Raw genomic sequence first — 22,968 nt, forward strand, 5'->3', positions numbered from 1 at the left:
CGAGGGGCAGGATTCAGGGAGCAGATTGGCGGATGATTTATTAGCTGGGCTGGAGAGCAGTGAGCCCAGGCAGCTGAAATGGAGCCTTAAAGGAGGAGGATTGGCGAGTGGGTTGGAGGAAGGGTGGTGGCTTTTGAAACGGGGCGGGAGGGGCTCGCCCGCGCCCGTGCAGCGACTGGACAGGCTGTGTAAATAGTACAGTTAGCAAACAACATCGGACTATGAAATCAGCATCGACTCCTCCGCCCGCACGTAGACCTGTCGCACTCGTGTTTCCAGGCACTGGCCTAGCATTAAATCCTACTCTTCCAAACACTGATTTTCAAATATTTAGCTTATTTTTACTCATGCGCATTTTCAAACGCACTACATCCACCTTGATATTTGCTTAAAGCAGTCGGCACCTGCCAAATGATCTTCAAATGTTTACCTTCGACTCAGTGCCGTGTTGTATTTGCAAAAGTTTGATTGACAGTTTAAATGGCCCTGGAATGGCAGAGGATGGCGCGTGTGTTGAGGGACGCTAACGGCTCCATCTACTGGCTAATGAGCTATTGCACTTTGATTAATGCAAATCAACCGCTCGGTGTCACTCACGCTCGGTGTAGTCTCAACAAGTCCTTTACGCGCACCTTACATTTTCTGGCATCTTGTTTAGTCTATTCTTAGCCTCTTCTTGTACTTTTCACAATTACACCTAAACTTTGAAACGTTTTGATGTCACGTGTAAAAAAACAGTCATTTACTTTGTCGTCTACTTGACTCTGTTATTACTTCAGAAGGTTATAGTCACGAGCTTCTTTGTTGCCTCAGTAAATTTGCTCTTTTAGTTTTCCAAAGCTGGGTATGTAAACAATCAGCGGTTACGTAACACTGTACTTGATGTGCACTCCTGACCGTAAAGCCAAAACTCTGTGCCTGGTTTTGCTTGTTGCATGTCTCTTTCCATCCACGTCCAAAAAGCCCGTTCCGCACACAAACTTTCTGCTTCCCCCTGCACTTCGGCAGCGTGTCCAGTTTGTGTATTTGCAGCTCTAAAGTGCATTCAAGCCCGTGGTGCCTTTGCCTCACAAGAAAAATGGTCAGATTTGAGCGTTCCGTTAACAATAAGAAGTGGCCCCGGCTTTTGTGCGTCACCGGCTGACACTGTGGGCTGGATGTTGTGTTGGGAAAACTGCGTGCCTCGCACCGCCGCGGATCACTGGACTCCGCTCCAGGTTTTCCGGGCAGCCGTGAACCAGAGCCTCTCTTGCAGAAAGATCACATGTAAAGCCTTCCCCTTTGTAGTGGAGGAGCAGAGAGTGACAAGCTATTTCTTGCTTGTAAAAATAACAGCATAAAGAGCCGCGTACCTTTCGGAAACGCCATGGATTCGCGGTGTTATTTTGCCTCTTCGCCCGCGGTTGAACGTAAGGATCAGCGACACGTCTGCCCGGGACTTTAGACTGCTTTTTGCTTTGGGAGTTACTTGGTGGAAACGCTCGGCTGGCTGGAGAGTGTTGAGGATTGGGGCTCGGCTCTGGAGACGAGAAAGTAAATGTGTTTCTTTGCTCTGCTGGTTCTGAATGCTTTTTTTTTTTGTCTTTTGACTTAAACATGCTTCTGGGATTGTGGTGCTAAAAGAGGACAAATGTGTTTGGCTGTTTGTGCCATTGTGATTTTGATTTCGCACTGTGGGCTGGAGCGTCCACATTTAGTTCATGTCAGACCGAGCCCGATTGGAGCAGGAGGACTATCTGTCACTGAGCAGATCACCTCCTGTCTCCGTTTGGATTCAGTCTTTTTAAATGCTTATCTTTTATCTAAATGTAATATTTTTTTTTACAATTGTAGTTTGTTGTTCAAAACGAGCATAGTTTTAGACAGCGACTTGGGCATCAGCTCAACTTTTGCTTTGTACTTTCCTCTCGCTCTTCCCTTCTATAATTAAAGCATGTTCATCTGTGTGCCTGCTGTATTTATGGTGTATGAATCTGAGCATTTTTGTCAGTATTTTGCCCTTCCATATAAAGACTTCAGTATTTAGGTCAGTTGTCGTTACCCCGGGAGTTTTAAAAGCTGTCAGAGGTTTTTGGGACAGACGGACCTTGGCGACCAAACCAAATGGTCACACTATTTTTGTGGTGGTGCTAGACCGTTACCTAATGCGATCTCTTTCAATGTTCTAACTCTCTGCTTTTTCCTCTCTCTTTCTGGGTGAAATTGCAGAAGCGGTTCATTAAAGGATTGAGACAGTTTGGCAAAAACTTCTTCAGGATCCGAAAAGAGCTTCTGCCCAACAAAGAAACGGTAAGACCAATTATCACTGCTTTTTATCATGTACCTGCACTTTTGTTTGTAACTCATCTATAGATTGAGCTGTGACGTCCTCAGTTGGTTCATTAGTTGCTGCTCCCAACTGTACTTCACTTAACTGTAGTCTTTTTGTGAAAAGGAAATTAAAAACACTTGGTTTAAACTTTGGGAAGACCAATGTATGACTATTGAGCCACAGAAAGCTGGAGTAGCATGTTTGACACTAATTAGCACCCGCTGTTAGCTGTAAACAAGCTAGTAGTAAACAAATGCTCAGGCACATAATATGCTTTAACTGCTTTTAGTGTCAGATGTTCACACTTTTTATTGAAGCCACAGTAAAGGATCCGGCAGTAAACCACTGCATTGAAGCTTTTACATGTACATTTGTTTTAATGCTAAAATGATGGCGTATTATGACATATTTACGTACAGAATACTTGCTAAGCCTTAAAAGACACGGCACACTTTGGCTTGTTTTTGCTGTAGTCCTCTTGCACAAATGTTTGCTCTTTGGTGGTTAAGCGTTTATATCTGACCCAGTTTTGTTACTGAGTTATTCCTGTTTCCCACTGTGAAATTAAAAGCTCTATTTTGAAGATCAACAATGATGAACAACTTTTAAGGAAGTATTTTATGACGTTTAACTGTGCTATACGGACTCTGTGGGGAAGTAGTTTTGAATTTCAACATATGTAGGGTATATAACTCTTTACAACCAATTAGTGGGTCCCATTTGATCAAGTTTAGAAGTCAGTTATATACAATGCGGCAAGAGTTTATCAACTATTAAGTCATGAACCTATAGAACAAATAAAACATGACATTCACGTCTCCTTCACTGCGCTATCATAAACCAAAACATCACTAATACCGGTTGTAGTTCCTTATCAGAGTGACACAGGCTGTAAAAAAAATAAAAATAAGTATATATTTAGTCTGGGCACAGCTCCACAGGGCAGACCCCAAAAAGGTTGAGATTAGTAACAGAATATTTGTGGGATTAAAGGGGAACATGTCGTACGTGTTGCACCAGAAAGGTCCACAGTCTGCACCATTAAAAATAATTCTCCTATCTGAGCGGCGACTGCTTTCCCCGGGCAACTCCTGCTGGATGTGCGCCTGTTCAGCGCTCGACACAGACATCAAAGCTAAATCAAAGGTGTTTGTCATAGTCCCGGGCACATTTTACATAACGCGTCTCATTTTGTGTCTGGATCACTAAACCACCGGCTCTTTTGTGCTCCATTCTTTACTCCTGAAAACCCAATTCAAAACCCCCTTGAATAAGAGATTAAAGAGTGTGAATACAGTTTCCCCACTAAAGGTTTCCCTCAATTATTTTTACTGTTTCTTGAAATATATGACTTGTCCGGTTGATTGGCTATAAAGGAGGTATTAATGTGCTTCAACCTGGAGGGGGAGTCCATTTGGCAGCGGCGGAGGTAATAGACCTACTCCAGGATCTGGGCCTGCCACCAGCGCACAGAGCACAGAAAGATTAATTTTCCCCCTGCAAATGGAAAATAAACTGCCCTTTAAACATATGAAAAGAGAGGGAAATGAGTGGAGCGAGGGGCTGGAGGGGCTGGCGGGACAGGCGGAGGTGGACTCAGTCTGTAGCACAGTTCATATGCAGAAAGAATAAACCCGGCTGAGGATTGACCTTCCTTTTGTGTTCGAAGACTGGATAGTACTACACCCGACTCTTCAACAATAACCTGGAAATGTTGTGTTTTTAGTGAGTTATGAGAACGGGTTTAAACAACTTCAACGCTGGTGCACTGTGTCACTTTTCTGGTGGAGGGTTGTCGTTTTGCTTGGAGTAATCTACAGAATGGCATTAATCGCTTCCATATTCATGAAGACAAGTAGTTCGTACAACTAGGTTATGTTACAGGTCAGCTCTGTGGAAAGGAGAGTCCGCTCACATGGGTTTTCAAGGTTTATGAGCAATTATAACAAACAAAACATTAGTTCACAAGCAAGTGGCATCAGAATAATTCCTTAGTGCACTTTTAGAGGCAAAACAGACCCAAAATTACCTTAAAAGAAATTTAATTTGGCATTTTTATTATTCGTACTTGATAAATGTAAAAATACAATGTAAAAATGATCCAATCCAAGACCAAAAAGAGTAGTGTTACTTTGACCAAATGCTGCCCTGGTGGTGGTACACGTCCTGCCTCGCCTCTGCTGAACTTGAACTCGTCTCAAAGCCTGAGGTCCATGTCCGGGGCCCGTGAGTGTTTGCACAGCCTGTCTGCCTCGCCTCCTTTGCTGCCAGTGGCTGCCCTGCCCCTTCCGACTCGCTGATGTGCCAAGGCTAAGCGCCCGGCTCTGTAAACAAGCCCAGTCACACTCGGGAATGCTTTATATAAAGTCGCATAAAGGCCCCCGGGGGAAGTGGGTGTTGCCTCTGACCGTTAGTGCTGCCACCAGTTCCCCTGCGCAAGAACTCACTGCTGCCACTGGAGAATGTGATAAAAACACATCAAATATGGACTATAATATTGGCATCTTCATACAAATGTAAAGCTGCATTATGGAACTTTGGTGGTGGGTTGTCATCATGTCACAGTATGACATTTAACCCACCATTTCTTTAAGCTCGTGTGCATTGTTATTGCGAGCAGGATCCCCTCTCCACAGATATGTCAAGTGAAATGCAAAAATGATGGGTTCAGAGTGTTGCCCAACAGTTGCCGTGCAGTTAAGTTGCAAATGACTTGGCCCAACACTCAAATTCACCATTTACATACCTGCACTGAACCATCCGGACAGGCCACTCGGCCTGTTTCACTTCTTCATGCTATTGAAATCAGATATGCATCGCCGAGTCAAAATCTTGCATGCAAATGTCCCTGGAACAGCCTGTACCTCGAGCCAGAGCAAGGTATTATATAAAGCACTGAAATAGATTTATTTCTTTTATGGCTAGTCAAAGGCTATTACTTTAGCGTCGTCCTGGAAGGCTTGAGTTTATTTATGGTTAATAAGGTTTACAGAGTTGCCCAAAGTGTAGTGAATTCAGTGAAGCAATATAAAACTCTCTGTAGCTGCACATCCTTATGCCTTTTGTGTTTTAGCAGAATTCTTCCTCATTTTGTGGCGGCTGTAGTTTATTTTGCAGAGTGTAACAAGTCTTCGTTAGTGTGAAGGTTAACGGTTAAAGATGACATATCGTTAAACTACACAGAGATAGGTAAATCTTTTTCTTGAACACACTCCTGTTGCCCCCGGCCCCCCCCGGCAACAGCCTACAGGGGTCTTCTGCTCCCAACACAACCTCACAGCAGCTGTTTGCCCCGATCCAAGCTCTAACAAATGTCAAATTGAATTCACGTCTGTCTCCTAATGTGGTTTTGCTCCTCGGGGAAGAGTGTGATTAGAAATACTTTTAACTTAAAAACCGATTAAACCGACTCTGACCTGCAGGGGGCGCTCCAGCGACAGCCAAAAATCCATGTTCAGTAAATGATACAACTTGTTTAAAGCTTGTAAAACGCTGCCGTCTGATGGGGGCATTAGCAGCCAGTATTGATGTTCTCGTAGCACTCCGCAGGCCATTTAGCGCGTCTAGGCAAATATGTTTTTTTTTTCCCCTCCCTCCGTCTAATAGATGGAGCAGGCAGTGCCATAGCTCTGTGTAATTGAGTTCTTTAGGCTTTTGCGCCGTGGTTATGGGGAGGAATGGGGCGAACAGCTTATCAGCAAAACATGCAGGATCGACCCTCAAGTGGGAAAAAAAGCCAGTGTTGCCATCCAATCTGCTTTCATTGGCAAAAGCGCTTAGAGCAGGAGAAAGTACAAGTGCTGATGCGCGGCGGCGTGCATCCCTGACCTGGAAGAGCGAGCTTATTCAGACGGACAGAAAGAGTGTACGCAGCAGGGAAGAGCCGTCTATTTAACTGCCTTTCACCGCCGCTGCCTGCTCCACCAGCCCCGGCCGTCTCTCACTATTCACCGGCAGAGTCGTCAGCTTCAAGGCGATGCCCAGAGTTTGGAGGACGGCCATTTGAATTGACGACATGTGTTGGATATCTATGGCGCTCGCCTCGTAAAAACCTTGGAGAGCAAAATGGCCTCCAAGAGCTGTACAGGAGTTAATCAAATGTTTTTATATATAACATTACACAGCTCTTGGAAGCAATTTAGAAGTCTTTTTTTTTTTTGCATTAGTTGTTATTTTGTTTTTATACAGTGTTTCTATCGGAAGTCATTTTATTGTTGTGTTTAATATCACGTTTAGTTGTTATTAACAGTGGTGCGACGCTCCAAAACTCCACTCTGGCCTCTGAAAGATGTCAAATGTCTTTATAAGATAGGATGAGATATTCCTTTATTGTCCACACATGGGGAAATTTCATTGTTGCAACGCAGGTAGATACAGAGGAAAAGGACAGATAACTTATAGGAAGTTTAAAAAACACTCTTAATAAACAAAACTCTTATAAACAAAAACTCCTATAGACAAAACCTCATTTCTTAATAAGGAATGGAGGGGAAAAATAAACAAAGATAAAAATAAAATAAAAACAGCTATCAGTGACATTTTTGCATGTGAGCACGACAGTAATTATATACACATTGTGGTGAATAAAGAAGGCTGCAAACTGTTTCAAATGAAGTAGTTCCTGTTTTTTAAATTTTTTAATACATGAAATATCTGGTACAATTTTCAGACCCTGCACATTATATATAAAATCATAGTAAAGACGAGCAACATTTGAAACAACTTGTGTCGTCACTTGTTTATAACTCTTATATTTCTTAACATTCTTGCTGGTTGCGGGTCTTTGGAATCTCTCTTCATAATCATATTTCGAGTCCGGCCACAAAATTATAGGCATTCTTCTGTTTAGTCTGTCCGCTAAAGAATGTGCTCCACTAAATACGCTGCGTTCTTCCATCTCGGCCTCTGTTTAATCGTCCTGTGACCGCTTTAACCTCACCAGTGTTTAGAATCGCGCACGTATGATATAAAAGTCGAGCCGCTCTCAGCGACATGATCCAGTGTGCCATCCGCCTGGTGGTGTGATGAAGAACATGCAGCGCAGGGGTCGAGCACATGCATAATTAAACCTGGGTTTGATTTAGCTCGCAGAAGCGCTCTCCGTCACCGCTGAAATGAAGCAGGAAACGGGCTGCAGGCCGAGGGGGGAAAAGCAGGAGCAGATTCACGCTGAACTAATGGATGTTTACACAAGTCCATATCAGCCACAGCCGCGGTCACATGGTCACATGGTCACATGGTCACATGGTGCTGGACTGTGTGTGTCGGTAAATGACCCAAGAGATGTGCCCTGATTCTGTTTACACTGTAGAGTATCAGGGAAATAACGTGACGCACATGAACTCATTATTGATTGACTTAAGAGTAATAACTGGTCTTTTTAAAGTTTAGGTTCTTGGTTTAAGTCCAGAGTTATTCCTCACTGACGTCCTCATTATTCACTGAGATGAGTTCAGAAGCTCCTGAACAACTGTCAGGGGCCAGAGCGTTTCGCCGCCATTGTAATGCTAACAACAACACGCTAACCTCAACGGCATCACTTCCTGCTCCGATGAAAACGCTTTGTAGTTAGATGCAGACAGCACACAGCCATCTCGTTTTGGCCCTAAGAGCTGCTTTTACAATATGTTGGCAAAACTAATCTTACTTTATTACATGAAAAAAAACATGTACTGCCCCTTTAAGTCTGGAGTATTTCTTATTTTCTTTGCCATAACAACATAATTATGATGATTATTATTATTATACATACGTACGTACGTACGTATGTATGTATAATACATTTCCACACAAAGCTCAAAGTGCTAAAGAGAAGTCAAAGATTAAAATAAAGTAAATAAATAACGTAAATAAAGATGTTCTTGATTGTGCCACTAAATTACAGAGTTATGTGATATCAGAGACCACAGCAGAATCGCAGGTTGATGCCCCATTGTTGTCCTCTCTCCTCCCTCCCCTCAGTGCACTCTCTCCTCCCTCCCCTCAGTGCACTCTCTCCTCCCTCCCCTCAGTGCACTCTCTCCTCCCTCAGTGCACTCTCTCCTCCCTCCCCTCAGTGCACTCTCTCCTCCCTCCCCTCAGTGCACTCTCTCCTCCCTCAGTGCACTCTCTCCTCCCTCAGTGCACTCTCTCCTCCCTCAGTGCACTCTCTCCTCCCTCCCCTCAGTGCACTCTCTCCTCCCTCAGTGCACTCTCTCCTCCCTCCCCTCAGTGCACTCTCTCCTCCCTCCCCTCAGTGCACTCTCTCCTCCCTCAGTGCACTCTCTCCTCCCTCAGTGCACTCTCTCCTCCCTCAGTGCACTCTCTCCTCCCTCCCCTCAGTGCACTCTCTCCTCCCTCAGTGCACTCTCTCCTCCCTCCCCTCAGTGCACTCTCTCCTCCCTCCCCTCAGTGAACTCTCTCCTCCCTCCCCTCGGTGCACTCTCTCCTCCCTCCCCTCAGTGCACTCTGTCCTTTGCCCACTCTTCAGTAACGGCCTGAACTGTTTAGCTCTATGTCAAAGGAGGGGCCTTTGTGGCTCAGTCACAAATCTGCCTGAAAAACGCAAACCATCTGTTCTGTGCCGGCCTGAGCTGGGACAGAGGGTGTAAATACAGGAGTTTAGCCCTGGCACTGCCCCTGCCTGTGCCTGCAGGACCCGGCGTACGGCCTCGGAGCTGTACAAGACCTGGGCTGTGCAGAGGCATCAGCCGGGATGAAGCTTTATCAGCACAGATTAAACCAATTACACAGGATCATTCAGGACGCTTCATCATTCACTACAATTATGGATATAATTACTGGATATTTATGACACTGTCTTCATGACTGGATTAGTGTTCAAACATTAGCTGTGTTTGTACAAATGGTATGATAGATTTTAGGTGAAGAGATATCAAATCAAAACCCCTAATTAGAGCTTTATTGCACAGCCAAATAAATATGTCAACAGTGCCAGTTTACCTGTTGCAATCAGTAGATGTTACTTTTTAAACATTGTTATTAGCAAACACAGCATTATTTATTGTCTGTGTGATTGGAAAACCTGAAATACATGTAATAATGTAATAGACTGTTATTCTGTGTCAGTTGGACAGTTGAATAAATTTTTCAAAATGAGAAAGTTGTGTTCTGTGTTTTTATTAGTTATATTACATATAACAGCAGAAAGGGGGTGAAAACATGTGAAGCCTCGATATCAACTCTATATTTATCCTAATTACAACTCACTGACAACGAGCCCGAGTGAAATGTGTCTGATTGAAGTCGATGTAGCTTTTTGGCTTCAAACTCCTCATCCATTCGGTTCCTAGTTAGTCTTTATGTAGTAACCATGTTAAGAGGCAGCGGCTGGAGTTGACGCCTGGAGAGTTGTGATAGGAGAGTAAAGCCCTTTCCTCGTCGGATAATCCAACGGCCAGAAAGCTCTTGCAGATGGAGGCATTTTAAAGGACCTATAATACCAGCTTATGTTGTCACTATCTCATGTTCAGCCGAGTGGCGACACATACAGTTATGATTTAGTGAAATTATTGCTCTAAGGCCAGCAGCAGCAGCAGGCTCGATTTCTATCAGGTTTTCCGTAGCCACACTTGGACTCGTTCCACTGTTTGTTCTTTGATTTGGCGTAGGACTCCGGAAAAGAACAGGCGTCTTCGATGTCTTTTGTCAAGGTGAACAACAGAAAGTACTTGCAACTCTGGAGACACACCGTGGCACACTGTGTTTTGGTCAAATAACAAAAGGTTGTGTACTAGAACATGCAGAACTCACTAAACTAATTTAGTCTCATAGGCAGGGGCAATACGTCTCATACAATACACTGGGACCATGCTATTTTTGACAGTTCTGTTTCTGAAGATCCTGTCTCTGTGTCCGTTTTCTCCCACATCCATAAATATCTATATTTCTTCTTCTGGCAGCATTAACATCACTATCTTCTGATCATATTTTTACTAATCCTTAAAACATGTTTAAATTGCCCTATTCCACTGGCATCTGATGAAGTTGATGTTCATAAATATTGACATTGGCCCCTAAATGATACAGAAAATGGTGATAAAATTAAACATTTGAAGGACATGTTTAGTCATACTGTATTCCGCACGTCTCGAATCCTCCCCCAGTCCATCACCTGCACCTGTTAATTGCCATTCAAAATCTCCACGTTAACATTTTCATTATTGGCAGCCTAATATAATGCCACTTGACAGAGGGTAAGTGATGGAGAGGCAGAGTGACCTTTCTGTGCACGTCTGCCAAGCTGTTGTTGAGAGCGTGTGGTTGTCATGCCCGCCGCGAGGAGTCATTATACACCAGGTTCCCCGCTCCACACTTCTGATCTGCACATTTCAATTAGATTTCTCCTCAGGACGTCCGCCTTCCCCCTGTTAGCACCTGCGCCCTCTCGCCCGACCGCTGGGGCAGAGTGGAGAGGGCGGTGTGGGGGGGGTCATAGGAAGAAGGGAGCGGAAATGTTCCTGCTGAACTGGTTGTACAGGAAAAATGTGCCAATTATTAGTCTATTTAATGTTGAAAAAATGTTATAAAAATGTTGAAATCGAAAATATAATTACTGTTATTACCTCCGGTTCAGGACAATATGTGAGCACAATTCTGCTTCTCAAAACCTGGAGCAAAGTCACTTTTTAAATCTGCTTCGGCTTTTAAACAAAAGTGTCACAAAACATATTAGGTCTGCACTTTCGCTTGAGTCATCAAAAGTAATTGTGATTTCAAGCCAGATAATTAGGATTTTTTTATTTGTTTTCACACTGCAGTACAAGGGTTTAAGTGGGATTGTAATATTTACTGTATTTAGCTTCAATTTATGTGCAATGTATTTTATAAAAGATAATAGAAGACATTGACCTTTTCAAACATCAGTTAAACAAATGTGGGTTTTTTTTCCTTATCGTCATCATGATGTTTAGTATATTCATTCAATTATTGCTGCTGGTTAAATATACTCACAAACCAACACCATTTTATCATCATCCTACTACATCATTACATTCTAACTCTGTCTTGACCTTTGTGCTGGTTTTGCATTTAAAGTCATTTGTCACTATCATATTTTGGATCATTGCTCTGAATCCTGGTGTGTTTTTATCTTTTGGAGAGTTCCTGTTGCTGCTGCTCTGTAAACTATGTGGAATCTACTCCTCCAGATGTGCATTCATCTGTACAGGGCCTCTGCTCCTGACTCAAGCTGTGAGCCCAGGACTCTTTTCCAAAGCACCAATGGATTTTCCACAACTTTAAAACACATTCATTTCTCCTGAAAGTTGGAAGGTTTTGTGTGGAGCACTCTGGGAGAATTCTCTCTCTGCTACTTTGGCTGATAGATTCTTAAAGGTGACTGGCAGGAGATATGAATTTCCCCACGAGCTGCATGAAGGCACATCTCATTAAACTGGTGGAAGCGCATTGAGTCCACCGTTTGTGCCAATCAACGTGGTGATTGTGAGTGACTTTAAGATGTCCTTTCATGTCAGGCACTTGTTTGAGTGAATAAAGAGCAGCTTCTACTTCACTATGAGCAGTTGAAAAGAAATGGTCGTGTGCAGTAGTCTTAGTTGGGAGCTGTAATTTGAAAAGGGGTACATGTATTTTTATCTTGGCCCTGATCTAAAATGCCTGCTCTCTGATGAACTTCCCTGTCCCTGCCTTTGTTTGTTTGCTCCTGATGGAAGATGTTAAGTTGTTACTTAAAAGCCATTAATGCCTTTGTGAGAGGCGTGCGCTCACTAATTTATGTCAAGTTTCTCAGCCAAGAAGAAAAACAATCAATAACCTTAAACCTGGGGCTTTGTGGAACAGCAGTTTAACAGACTTTAGTGTGTACATTTGCCCTCTGGGCCTTAAAGATTACAGGTGACTTAGCGCTCACAATGGTCATGTCACATCTTTATGGATGTGTTGCCGAACAGGAATGTGGCTCTGACAAATGAGAGTTCACATTGAAGTGCAAAGGACCAGCGCTGAACAGGAAATGACATAATTGTGGTTGACTCCTGTCGCCAAGGCTGCATATTATGTGCAGGAAGGAAAATGAGTTAATATGCAGAGGCGGCAGAGGCAAAGTGCTTTCTGATCCATGATCACATGTGTTAATGTTTCAGTTGGGTATTGATTTCCTGGCGGCCTTTTGTACACTGGATTTATCCGCCTCACTCTCTGGCGAGCGCACCCTCCGAATGTTTGATTAAAGTTCAATTGACTCTTCCAGTGAAGGGGCGAAGGGGCATTTCACTCCCTATTTGTAGCGTCAAAGCTCTGGCTGACACCTCCTTTTGTTCCTATTCAAACTGCTGCCTCACAGGCTGTCTCCACTGCACTGATCCTACTCTCCCTGCATTCAGCAGCCCCCTCGCTTAATCCTGGGACAGACGTGGCTGCAGCACAAACAGACTCGGACACATCCAAAACCTGGCATGGACTTAACCGCTCCGTGGCCTGCGCTGTAAACACTAATGGAGTCTGACTTTTTGTCTATTTTGTTTAACAACGAATGCATTTGTGTTTTCCAGGGAGAGCTAATCACCTTCTACTACTATTGGAAAAAGACGCCTGAAGCTGCCAGTTGTCGAGCCCATCGTAGACATCGCCGTCAGCCCGTCTTCCGTCGCATCAAGACACGCACTGCCTCCACTCCTGTCAACACTCCCTCGCGGCCTCCCTCCAGCGAGTTCTGTACGTAAATATAGTGGACCTGACCTCCGGAAAAAGCAGGGAGACCTGACAGTCCAGTGTGAATAAAGGCTTTTCTCTCTCCTCCAGTGGACCTCAGCTCTGCCAGTGAGGATGACTTTGACAGTGAAGACAGCGAACAGGAACTGAAGGGCTACGCTTGCCGTCACTGTTTCTCCACCAGTAAGAGTCATTTACCCCTCTCATAAACAGAGCTCTGTTATTTTTGTTCTGGGGAGCAGGTCTGTGTGACAGATGGGCATCAGAACATGTCAGGACTAATTTGATCAAATCGGACATGAGCAGCGCTCTCTTTCTTCCTCATTATCCTCTGCTGCCTCACACAGCTGGCCCCCAGTGCAGGCTCCATCTGACAGAGCGCTTCTGCCATCAGGGCTGGCTAATAACTACAGCCCTGTGCTGTTAGTCCACATGCGTTACCCACATTGTAAACATAGTGTCATAAATATTCAACTTTGAATGAGTGTCATGCAAAACACATGCACTGGCATAAAGTCACATTAGTTTAACATCATCGCTGTGATTTGTCAGTGTTTGCTTTTGCGACTGTTTTTTTCACAACTTTAAATGGTTTTCTTCAGCCTCGAAAGACTGGCACCACGGGGGCCGGGAGAACATCTTACTGTGCACAGACTGCCGCATTCACTTCAAGAAGTACGGTGATCTGCCCCCCATCGAAAAGCCTGTGGACCCTCCCCCGTTTATGTTCAAACCTGTGAAAGAGGAAGAGGATGGACTCAGCGGGAAGCATAGCATGAGGACCCGAAGGAACCGCGGCTCGGTGAGACTCCCACTCTATTTTTACCTCTTCCATCTCTAGGCACTGACACGTCCTTAGAGAAACGGTCTGCAAGACAAAGACATTGCACTTAGCATCAGGACAGCTGCATTTGAGCCAAATAGTTTTACTGCTGTTGTGCTGCAGTGCTGACATTTGCCGGCGAAAAGCAGGACAGGTTTTACTGTAAATGAGACGGCTGTAAATCCTGTGTCAATATTGATGTCGGTGATATTTGCTGCTCACAGATGTCGACGCTACGTAGTGGTCGTAAGAAGCAGACGGCAAGTCCCGATGGCAGAGGCTCGCCAACGAACGAGGACCTGCGCTCGAGTGGTCGAACCTCTCCCAGTGCGGCCAGTACTGACAGCACAGACAGCAAGACAGACATGAAGAAACCCAGCAAGGTACTGCGCAGTGTCTGAGGCGCCTGAACGTCCGTGTGTTGCAGAAAACTAATTTGTCTAATGTTGTGACTGTGCAGAAGATTAAGGAGGAGGCGCCTTCTCCCATGAAGAGTGCCAAGAGGCCTCGAGAAAAGGGAGCGTCCGATACAGAAGAACCAGAGAGGGCCACCGCCAAAAAGTCCAAGACACAAGTAAGATTCTCATATTTTACATATTGAGCTGACACATGAGAATATTGTTAGATTTAAAGCTTGGTAATTATATCGAGAAGCCTGACCGTGTGCGTGTCCCACAGGAGCTGAACCGGTCCGACTCTCCCTCCGAGTGCGAGGGCGAAGGAGAGGGCGAGAGCTCCGACGGGCGCAGCGTCAACGAGGAGCTCAGCAGCGATCCCAAAGACATCGACCAGGACAACCGCAGCTCGTCGCCCAGTATCCCCAGCCCCCGGGACAACGAGAGCGACTCGGACTCTTCCGCCCAGCAGCACCTGCAGAACCAGCACCCGGCAGTCATACAGTGTCAACCGGGCACTTCGGCCTCTGTCCTCCCCCCGAACGCACCTGTCGCCCCTCAGCCAGCACAGGCCTCGCCCTCCGCAGCACCCGCCTCTCTACCTCCACAGCCTGCGCCACAGGCCGGCCCCATCTCTCTCATACAATCAGGAGCTGCACTTCACCCTCAGCGGCTTCCGTCTCCTCACTCTCCTCTGTCTCAGGCTCCGCCCTCAGGCCCTTCTGGACCTCCCCCTTCATTACCCAGCCCGCTTCACGGTCCCCCTCTGGTCCACCCACTGCAGGCCGGGCCCTCACTCATACCACACCCTCACTCGATGCCTCCCCAGGGCTTCCCCGTGGCACAGTCTCAGGTCCTGCCCCCCCCCATCTCCAGCCAATCACAGCAAAGACCACACACCCCTCCCGCCCAATCGCAGTCGTCTTCGCAAAGCAGCGGGCAGCCCCCGAGGGAGCAGCCGCTGCCCCCCGCCCCCATGTCCATGCCCCATATCAAGCCCCCTCCGACCACGCCCATCTCCCTGAGCCACAAACACCCGCCTCACGCGTCGTCTGCGCCGTTCCCTCAGATGCCCACCAACCTGCCCCCTCCCCCGGCGCTCAAGCCACTCAGCTCTCTGTCCACGCACCACCCTCCGCCCACGCACCCTCCTCCACTGCAGCTCATGGCTCAGGGTCAGCAGCTCCAGACTCCCCCCGCCCAGCCGCCGGTCCTCACCCAGTCGCAGAGCCACCCGCCTCCACAAGCCCCGCCTCTGCCGCCCTCCGCAGCGGCGCCTCATCCCAGTGGCCCCTCGCAGCCACCCTTCCCGTCCCATCCCTTCTCCTCAGTCCTACATCCGGCTGCTCCTTCTTCCACAAACTCTATATCGGCCTTACAGACTCCTCCCTCTGCCTCTTCCTCCTCCATCTCGATGCCGCTGCCCGCGTCGATCTCATGTCCACCCTCCACAACGTCCATTCCACCCGTGCACATCAAAGAGGAACCTCTTGATGAAATGGAAGAGCCAGAGAGCCCCCCGCCCCCCCAAAGAAGTCCCTCCCCAGAGCCCACTGTGGTCAACACGCCCAGCCATGCCAGCCAGTCTGCGCGGTACGTTCTCCTCCTAACTCCGTGCACTTGACACTAGAATGTTTTTTGTGTTCTCATTAAACTAAATATGTGTGTGTTCTTGTAGGTTCTACAAGCACCTGGACAGAGGGTACAACTCCTGTTCCAGAACAGACTTCTACTTCACTCCTTTGCCCATGTCCAAACTGGCCAAAAAGAGAGAAGAAGCTCTGGAGAAGGCCAAGCGGGAGGCTGAGCAGAAGGTTCGTGAAGAGAAGGAGCGAGAACGAGATCGAGAGAAGGAGAGAGAACGGGAACGGGAAAGAGAGAAGGAGGCCGAGCGAGCTGCGGTGAGTGCTCTGTTTACAGCCACTAAGTGTTTTCTTTGACTGAACTAAACATTGAACATGTGCCTGCAGAAAGCCTCCAGTTCCTCTCATGAGGGCCGAATGGGGGACCCTCAAATGGCCGGTCCAGCTCACATGCGGCAACAGTACGACGGGCCGCCCACGACCATTGCGGCCGTGCCTCCGTACATCGGGCCTGACACCCCGGCCCTGCGCACGCTCAGCGAGTACGCCCGCCCTCACGTCATGTCTCCCACTAACAGAAATCACCCCTTCTTCATGTCGCTCAACCCCGCGGACCCTCTGCTGGCCTACCACATGCCCGGCCTCTACAACGCTGACCCGGGCATGCGGGAGCGTGAACTGCGAGAGCGGGAGATGAGAGAGAGGGAGATCCGAGAGAGGGAACTGAGAGAGAGGATGAAGCCAGGCTTTGAGGTCAAACCTCCTGAAATGGACACAATGCACCCCTCGACTAACCCCATGGAGCACTTTGCACGGCACGGCGCCATTTCATTGCCTCATATGGCTGGCCCTCACCACTTCGCCTCCTTCCACCCTGGACTCAACCCATTAGAGCGCGAGCGGTTAGCTCTGGGTGGACCCCAGCTGCGGGCGGAGATGTCATACCCCGAAAGGTTGGCAGCGGAAAGACTTCACGCAGAGAGGATGGCGTCTGTCGCCAACGACCCCATCGCCCGGTTACAGATGTTCAACGTGACGCCGCACCACCACCAGCACTCACACATCCACTCCCACCTGCACCTGCACCAGCAAGACCCACTGCACCAAGGTGAGAGACGGCCCCGCCCACTCCACTGTCATTAGCCCCACCCCACTCCACTCCACTGTCATTAGCCCCGCCCCACTCCACTGACATTAGCCCCGCCCCACTCCACTGTCATTAGCCCCACCCCACTCCACTGCCACTGTCATTAGCCCCACCCCACTCCCACTGTCATTAGCCCCACCCCACTCCACTGCCACTGTCATTAGCCCCACTCCACTGCCACTGTCATTAGCCCCACCCCACTCCACTGCCACTGTCATTAGCCCCGCCCCACTCCTCTGACATTAGCCCCACCCCACTCCACTGACATTAGCCCCGCCCCACTCCCACTGTCATTAGCCCCACCCCACTCCCACTGTCATTAGCCCCGCCCCACTCCTCTGACATTAGCCCCACCCCACTCCACTGACATTAGCCCCGCCCCACTCCACTGACATTAGCCCCGCCCCACTCCACTGTCATTAGCCCCACCCCACTCCACTGTCATTAGCCCCACTCCACTGCCACTGTCATTAGCCCCACCCCACTCCCACTGTCATTAGCCCCACCCCACTCCACTGCCACTGTCATTAGCCCCGCCCCACTCTCTGACATTAGCCCCACCCCACTCCTCTGACATTAGCCCCACCCCACTCCTCTGACATTAGCCCCACTCCACTGCCACTGTCATTAGCCCCGCCCCACTCCTCTGACATTAGCCCCACCCCACTCCACTGACATTAGCCCCGCCCCACTCCTCTGACATTAGCCCCACCCCACTCCTCTGACATTAGCCCCGCCCCACTCCTCTGACATTAGCCCCACCCCACTCCTCTGACATTAGCCCCGCCCCACTCCTCTGACATTAGCCCCACCCCACTCCTCTGACATTAGCCCCACCCCACTCCTCTGACATTAGCCCCACCCCACTCCTCTGACATTAGCCCCACCCCACTCCTCTGACATTAGCCCCACCCCACTCCTCTGACATTAGCCCCACCCCACTCCTCTGACATTAGCCCCACCCCACTCCTCTGACATTAGCCCCACCCCACTCCTCTGACATTAGCCCCGCCCCACTCCTCTGACATTAGCCCCGCCCCACTCCTCTGACATTAGCCCCGCCCCACTCCTCTGACATTAGCCCCACCCCACTCCTCTGACATTAGCCCCGCCCCACTCCACTGTCATTAAGAGCTACACTTTGTTCATTCTGGTTCATAATGAGACACATTTCACACATCACCAGAACAAGTAGTTACTCTATTGCTCTATTAATAATGCCAATGACAATAAGTCATATTTTAATCATAGAAATGTTGCATGCCTTAAAATGATTTGTGTGATGTTTGTATGAATGGTTTGTTGAATGTTATTGATCCTGTAAATTCTTACAAAAAGACTTTTAAGCATTAGTTGTTTTCAATGTAGCATTTTAGTGTGATAAATGTCCCACAGCATTTAAGAGTTACATCGTAGACAAAGAGGAGTTCAGTTTTGAAATAAAAGGCTTGACGTAACAGTCTTGTTGTATCACAGTTCTGTAGTGCGTGTGTCTGGTGCCTTGTGAGGGACTATGTGTGTATAAGTGCACCTTGAGCCTAAGACTCTGACCTTCAGTAGGCGGTGGGGAATGTCTTGTGTGTCCTGCAGGCTCGGGGGGCCATCCGCTGGCCGTGGACCCTCTGGCAGGTGGTCCTCATCTAGCGCGCTTCCCTTACCCTCCTGGAGCCATCCCCAACCCCCTCCTCGGACAAGGACCCCACGAACACGAGATGCTGCGACACCCCGTTTTCGGTACGACTAAACATCAACACCTAATGACATGCAGCGCTCACAACGATTGAGCCGGATCGATTGTGTTTTCAAATGCTATATATTAGATAAAGCCCTGTTCCTGCCCCGCCCGTGCTCTCCTCTCTGACTGTGACTCTTGCTCTCACAGGTACACATTACCCCCGGGACCTGCCTCCTCCCATGTCCGCGGCCCACCAGCTGCAGGCCATGCACGCGCAGTCAGCCGAGCTCCAGCGCTTAGCCATGGAGCAGCAGTGGCTCCACGGGCACCACCACATGCACGGGGGCCCCATGCCCGGACAGGAGGACTACTACAGGTGCTTTTCACACACACATCTGAGCTTCAGTGTAGCACGTTAGCTTCTGAAGTCATGTTCCTGACTGTTCAAAGATATAAAACGCGTATTCCGATCCTATTTATTTTTACATTCAGTGTTCGATTTGTTCCACTCCTTGTCGTGCATTTTTAACGCTGCTGCACCAGATTTATACGTCTTAAAAACAGTTTAAACGGTTTGCAGTTGTCCAAATGTGTTCCTCATGCACCGTGTGTATTCTGAACATCTTTATTCACCACGATGTGTTCATGAGCACTTTTCACTACTTTCAGAGACTAGAGCCCTCACAGTAAAGCTAACAAACATTAGCATGCTAACGGTGCACTCCCTGTTTTGAGCAGAATAAGACTCTTTATAGTTAAATGCACACAGTAATCATTGGTCTCATTTTGACCCGAAGAGCTCCTTAGGGAACTATTGGGATACTGGGGATCTTTCTTTGTTGATTGAGACTAATTCCTCGACTTGTTTGTGTTCCAGTCGGCTAAAGAAGGAGAGCGACAAACAGCTGTAGCGCTCTGTGGGAGGCGTGGCCAGGTGCAGGAGGCGTGGACAGGTGCAGGAGGCGTGGACAGGTGCAGGAGGCGTGGACAGGTGCAGGACACAGGAAGTTGTTACTGAACGGTTTCTTCAAACTCATCCAGAAGAACAGAAAAGGCTAAAGTGGATCATCTGTCAACTTTTTTTTACTATGATTTTCCAAGACTTTCTTTGGTAGCCGGTAGTGACCACGCCCTCCACACCTGCATGACAAGCTTCCCGACTTTTTATTTTTTATTTTTTTTATTAGGTGCTAGAACAAGACACTGTGCTTATCAACAAAAAAGACCGATTAGGTTGGAAAAAGTGCTATCTTAAATTCAACATTTATTTTAATACATCGTTGGAGATTTTTCATAATTTTAAGAAAAGCTACCGCATGGCGTTTTTGAGTCTGTAAATAGTATATATAAACATATAATTATTATAATTATTATTATTCCTAGGTGTGGACTCCAAACTCGGTCGTTTCTGATACTTGTTTTTGAAGCATTATCCCTTTGTTTCAGAGGGGAGCACCATGGCATTATACGAGCAGCAGACTTCACTGTGTTAGTTAGTCTCACTTTGTAGAACTGTCCCATCTAGAGTCAGTCACGCACCTCCCGGTTTAACCCCGGTGACCCTGGTTTAACCCCGGTGACCCTGGTTTAACCCCGGTGACCCTGGTTTAACCCCGGTGACCCTGGTGTCGCCCGGCTCTCACACCCAAGCCATTTGAAACAATTGCACTGAATACTTGGGATCTACATAATTGGACTTTTCATCAGTGTTTGACAAAAGAGTACTTCTTTTACTTTTCTTCTTTTTTTTAAGGATATTTTAATTATTTTAAATATTCAACTATATTGTTTATTCAAAAAAAATCTGGACCTGTTTTTGATCTCCCGTTTTGACGATTGTTAAAGGTGTGAATGAAAGTGTCTCATGTCAATCATAAGCCCCTCTTCAACTGTACAACCTTCACTGTGACACTATGAGAGGGGCGTGGCTGGGGCCCCTGGAGGCGACGCAGGGGCCCCAAACGACTATATTTACGCTTGTGTGTTTGTCACTATCATTTGCCTTGGTTTCCTTCGGGATCCGCGCGCCCCTGTCCTGCGGGAGGGGCGCACCTGTGTGCCACCTGACTGTTACGAGTAGTGTTGTGGTCACGCGGGGTTCGATCTGTAGCCATGACTTTTGTTCATGCACTAAGACTGTTTTTTGCCCGTCATGGACATTTTTTAGAAAACTGTGGCTCTTTTTTTATTCTTTTAAACCAAATGAAGACGTGACCATATCTTCCCGTTGGAGCACTAAACATTTACTTTGACACGTTTTATTGTTTTGATCAATCCAAAAGGTTTTTCCCTCTGTCCGGCCGTCTCTCCTCATCCTTCTCTCGCCTTTCGACTTCTCGTGTCTCCAAAAGCCCTTCGATGTTAAGTGTTGTCAATGGTTTAGCTTCTTGTTTCAAAGCGGCAATAGCAGAATGTACAATTCTGACTGCTAAGATTTATATATATACTGGTATCTTGAAGCTTATTGTACATATGAGTAGTCGCCATGGGATGACACAATGTAAACAAAAAGTAGAAATAATAAGAAAAATTGTGAGTCCTGTGTTCTCCATTTGAGTATTTTGTAATTTTTTTGAAAAATTTGTGGAATTAAAATAAACTAAGTTACACCACAACACGCAGACATGTTCTGGTTTCATTTGTGCCTCGTGTTTATGGACAGTTCTCTCTTCTCACACAGGGATTAAACTAAGGTCTTTAATGTTTATGAACTCTAATCTAACTCTATGTTTGCAGCGCACCATGAAATCCAATATTTATGAATACATTCTGTTTAATGAATAGTGTCAAATAATAGTACTACTACGACTGCATAGTGCTCCTTCTAAAGCGGCTGTAATATAAAGACACTTGTTACTTTCCTTGGGCTTATATTATTTCCCAAATAGACACGTTGTTGCCTTTGCTCCTCCTCTTTTTGTTGCAGGACAAATGTGTCTCACACTTCTTTCCCTTTAAAGAAAAAGATTCAGTTGTCGTCATCCAGACACTGTTTTTAGAAAAACAAACCTGAGTGTCAGCCTCAGATTGAGAATGACTCTGAGTCCAAACCTTTTGTTTTTCTCTAAAGTCCAGTGACTTCAGCTCCATCGTTTTCTACAATGAAACAAACACTTGGACTAAAGCACATCCGAAATGTGTCCACACTCCGGGCCTGCAGCACCTCCTCCTCTGCTCCTCCTCTGCTGCTGCACCTGTGCTGCACCTCCTCTGCTCCTCCTCTGCTGCTGCTCCTCTTCTGCACCTCCTCTGCTGCTGCTCCTCTTCTGCACCTCCTCTGCTGCTGCTCCTCTTCTGCACCTCCTCTGCTGCTGCTCCTCTTCTGCACCTCCTCTGCTGCTGCTCCTCTGCTCCTCCTCTGCTGCTGCTCCTCTTCTGCACCTCCTCTGCTGCTGCTCCTCTTCTGCACCTCCTCTGCTGCTGCTCCTCTTCTGCACCTCCTCTGCTGCTGCTCCTCTGCTCCTCCTCTGCTGCTGCTCCTCTTCTGCACCTCCTCTGCTGCTGCTCCTCTTCTGCACCTCCTCTGCTGCTGCTCCTCTTCTGCACCTCCTCTGCTGCTGCTCCTCTTCTGCACCTCCTCTGCTGCTGCTCCTCTTCTGCACCTCCTCTGCTGCTGCTCCTCTTCTGCACCTCCTCTGCTGCTGCTCCTCTTCTGCACCTCCTCTGCTGCTGCTCCTCTGCTCCTCCTCTGCTGCTGCTCCTCTTCTGCACCTCCTCTGCTGCTGCTCCTCTTCTGCACCTCCTCTGCTGCTGCTCCTCTTCTGCACCTCCTCTGCTGCTGCTCCTCTGCTCCTCCTCTGCTGCTGCTCCTCTTCTGCACCTCCTCTGCTGCTGCTCCTCTTCTGCACCTCCTCTGCTGCTGCTCCTCTTCTGCACCTCCTCTGCTGCTGCTCCTCTGCTCCTCCTCTTCTGCACCTCCTCTTCTGCACCTCCTCTGCTGCTGCTCCTCTGCTCCTCCTCCTCTGCTGCTCCTCCTCCGGGCCCGGGCTGTCATCTTCTGCCCCGTGTGGAGTCATATCTCTTCATGATGAGGGTGCCGCTCTCAGGCCTGTCATTCTGAGCAGGAGCGATCCTTCTCTGAAATGATGGTCTTATCCCCGGGTAAGTCTCTCCTCCTGTATCCCGGGGCCCTGTCCTCCTGTATCCCGGGGCCCTGTCCTCCTGTGTAAATCTCACCTCCTGTATCCCGGGGCGGTCACGTGACCGTGGAGAGGTGCTCGTCTTGCGATTGTTTCCATCTCCTCATAGACAGAGGAATGCGTCGGGCGCAGAGAGAGCCTGGGCTGGTGTGAATAATTTATCCTCCTTCTCCGAACGCGGGATGAAGCGACTGTGACTCGTGTCAGCTCAAATCCGGCTCATA

The 22,968-nt window shown here is 47.7% G+C and overlaps 1 protein-coding gene across 2 annotated transcripts; it reads left to right on the forward strand.

The window, feature by feature from the left end:
• The first annotated feature begins 1,193 nt into the window (after positions 1-1,193).
• Positions 1,194-21,226, forward strand: rerea (arginine-glutamic acid dipeptide (RE) repeats a). 2 transcript variants are annotated; one of them, XM_072450132.1, is made up of 14 exons: positions 1,194-1,533; positions 2,209-2,289; positions 12,823-12,985; positions 13,073-13,165; positions 13,585-13,784; positions 14,030-14,188; positions 14,266-14,379; positions 14,484-15,793; positions 15,879-16,101; positions 16,171-16,891; positions 18,521-18,664; positions 18,813-18,981; positions 19,483-19,539; positions 19,597-21,226. In XM_072450132.1, exons 5-13 carry the CDS (start codon positions 13,707-13,709, stop codon positions 19,514-19,516), a joined length of 2,952 nt encoding a protein of 983 aa, XP_072306233.1. In that variant the 5' UTR covers positions 1,194-1,533; positions 2,209-2,289; positions 12,823-12,985; positions 13,073-13,165; positions 13,585-13,706; the 3' UTR covers positions 19,517-19,539; positions 19,597-21,226. The 2 variants fall into 2 exon arrangements, with proteins under 2 accessions (XP_072306233.1, XP_072306232.1); XM_072450131.1 differs by having other exon boundaries at positions 1,198-1,533; positions 18,491-18,664.
• Positions 21,227-22,968: the final 1,742 nt, after the last annotated feature.

Source organism: Eucyclogobius newberryi, unplaced genomic scaffold (assembly GCF_026437365.1).
Source record: "Eucyclogobius newberryi isolate DKJ021-1_F unplaced genomic scaffold, fEucNew1.0.hap1 SCAF_17, whole genome shotgun sequence".
In the NCBI taxonomy this organism is placed as follows: Eukaryota; Metazoa; Chordata; class Actinopteri; order Gobiiformes; family Gobiidae; genus Eucyclogobius; species Eucyclogobius newberryi.

What these genes read in the sequence shown, in the direction of transcription:
- rerea (XM_072450131.1), top strand. Translation starts at nt 13,707, where the DNA reads ATGTTCAAACCTGTGAAAGAGGAAGAGGATGGACTCAGCGGGAAGCAT. An exon ending in CCAAAAAGTCCAAGACACAA is followed by an intron (nt 14,380 to 14,483) that starts GTAAGATTCTCA and finishes CGTGTCCCACAG; the next exon opens with GAGCTGAACCGGTCCGACTC. An exon ending in GGACAGGAGGACTACTACAG is followed by an intron (nt 18,982 to 19,482) that starts GTGCTTTTCACA and finishes TTTGTGTTCCAG; the next exon opens with TCGGCTAAAGAAGGAGAGCG.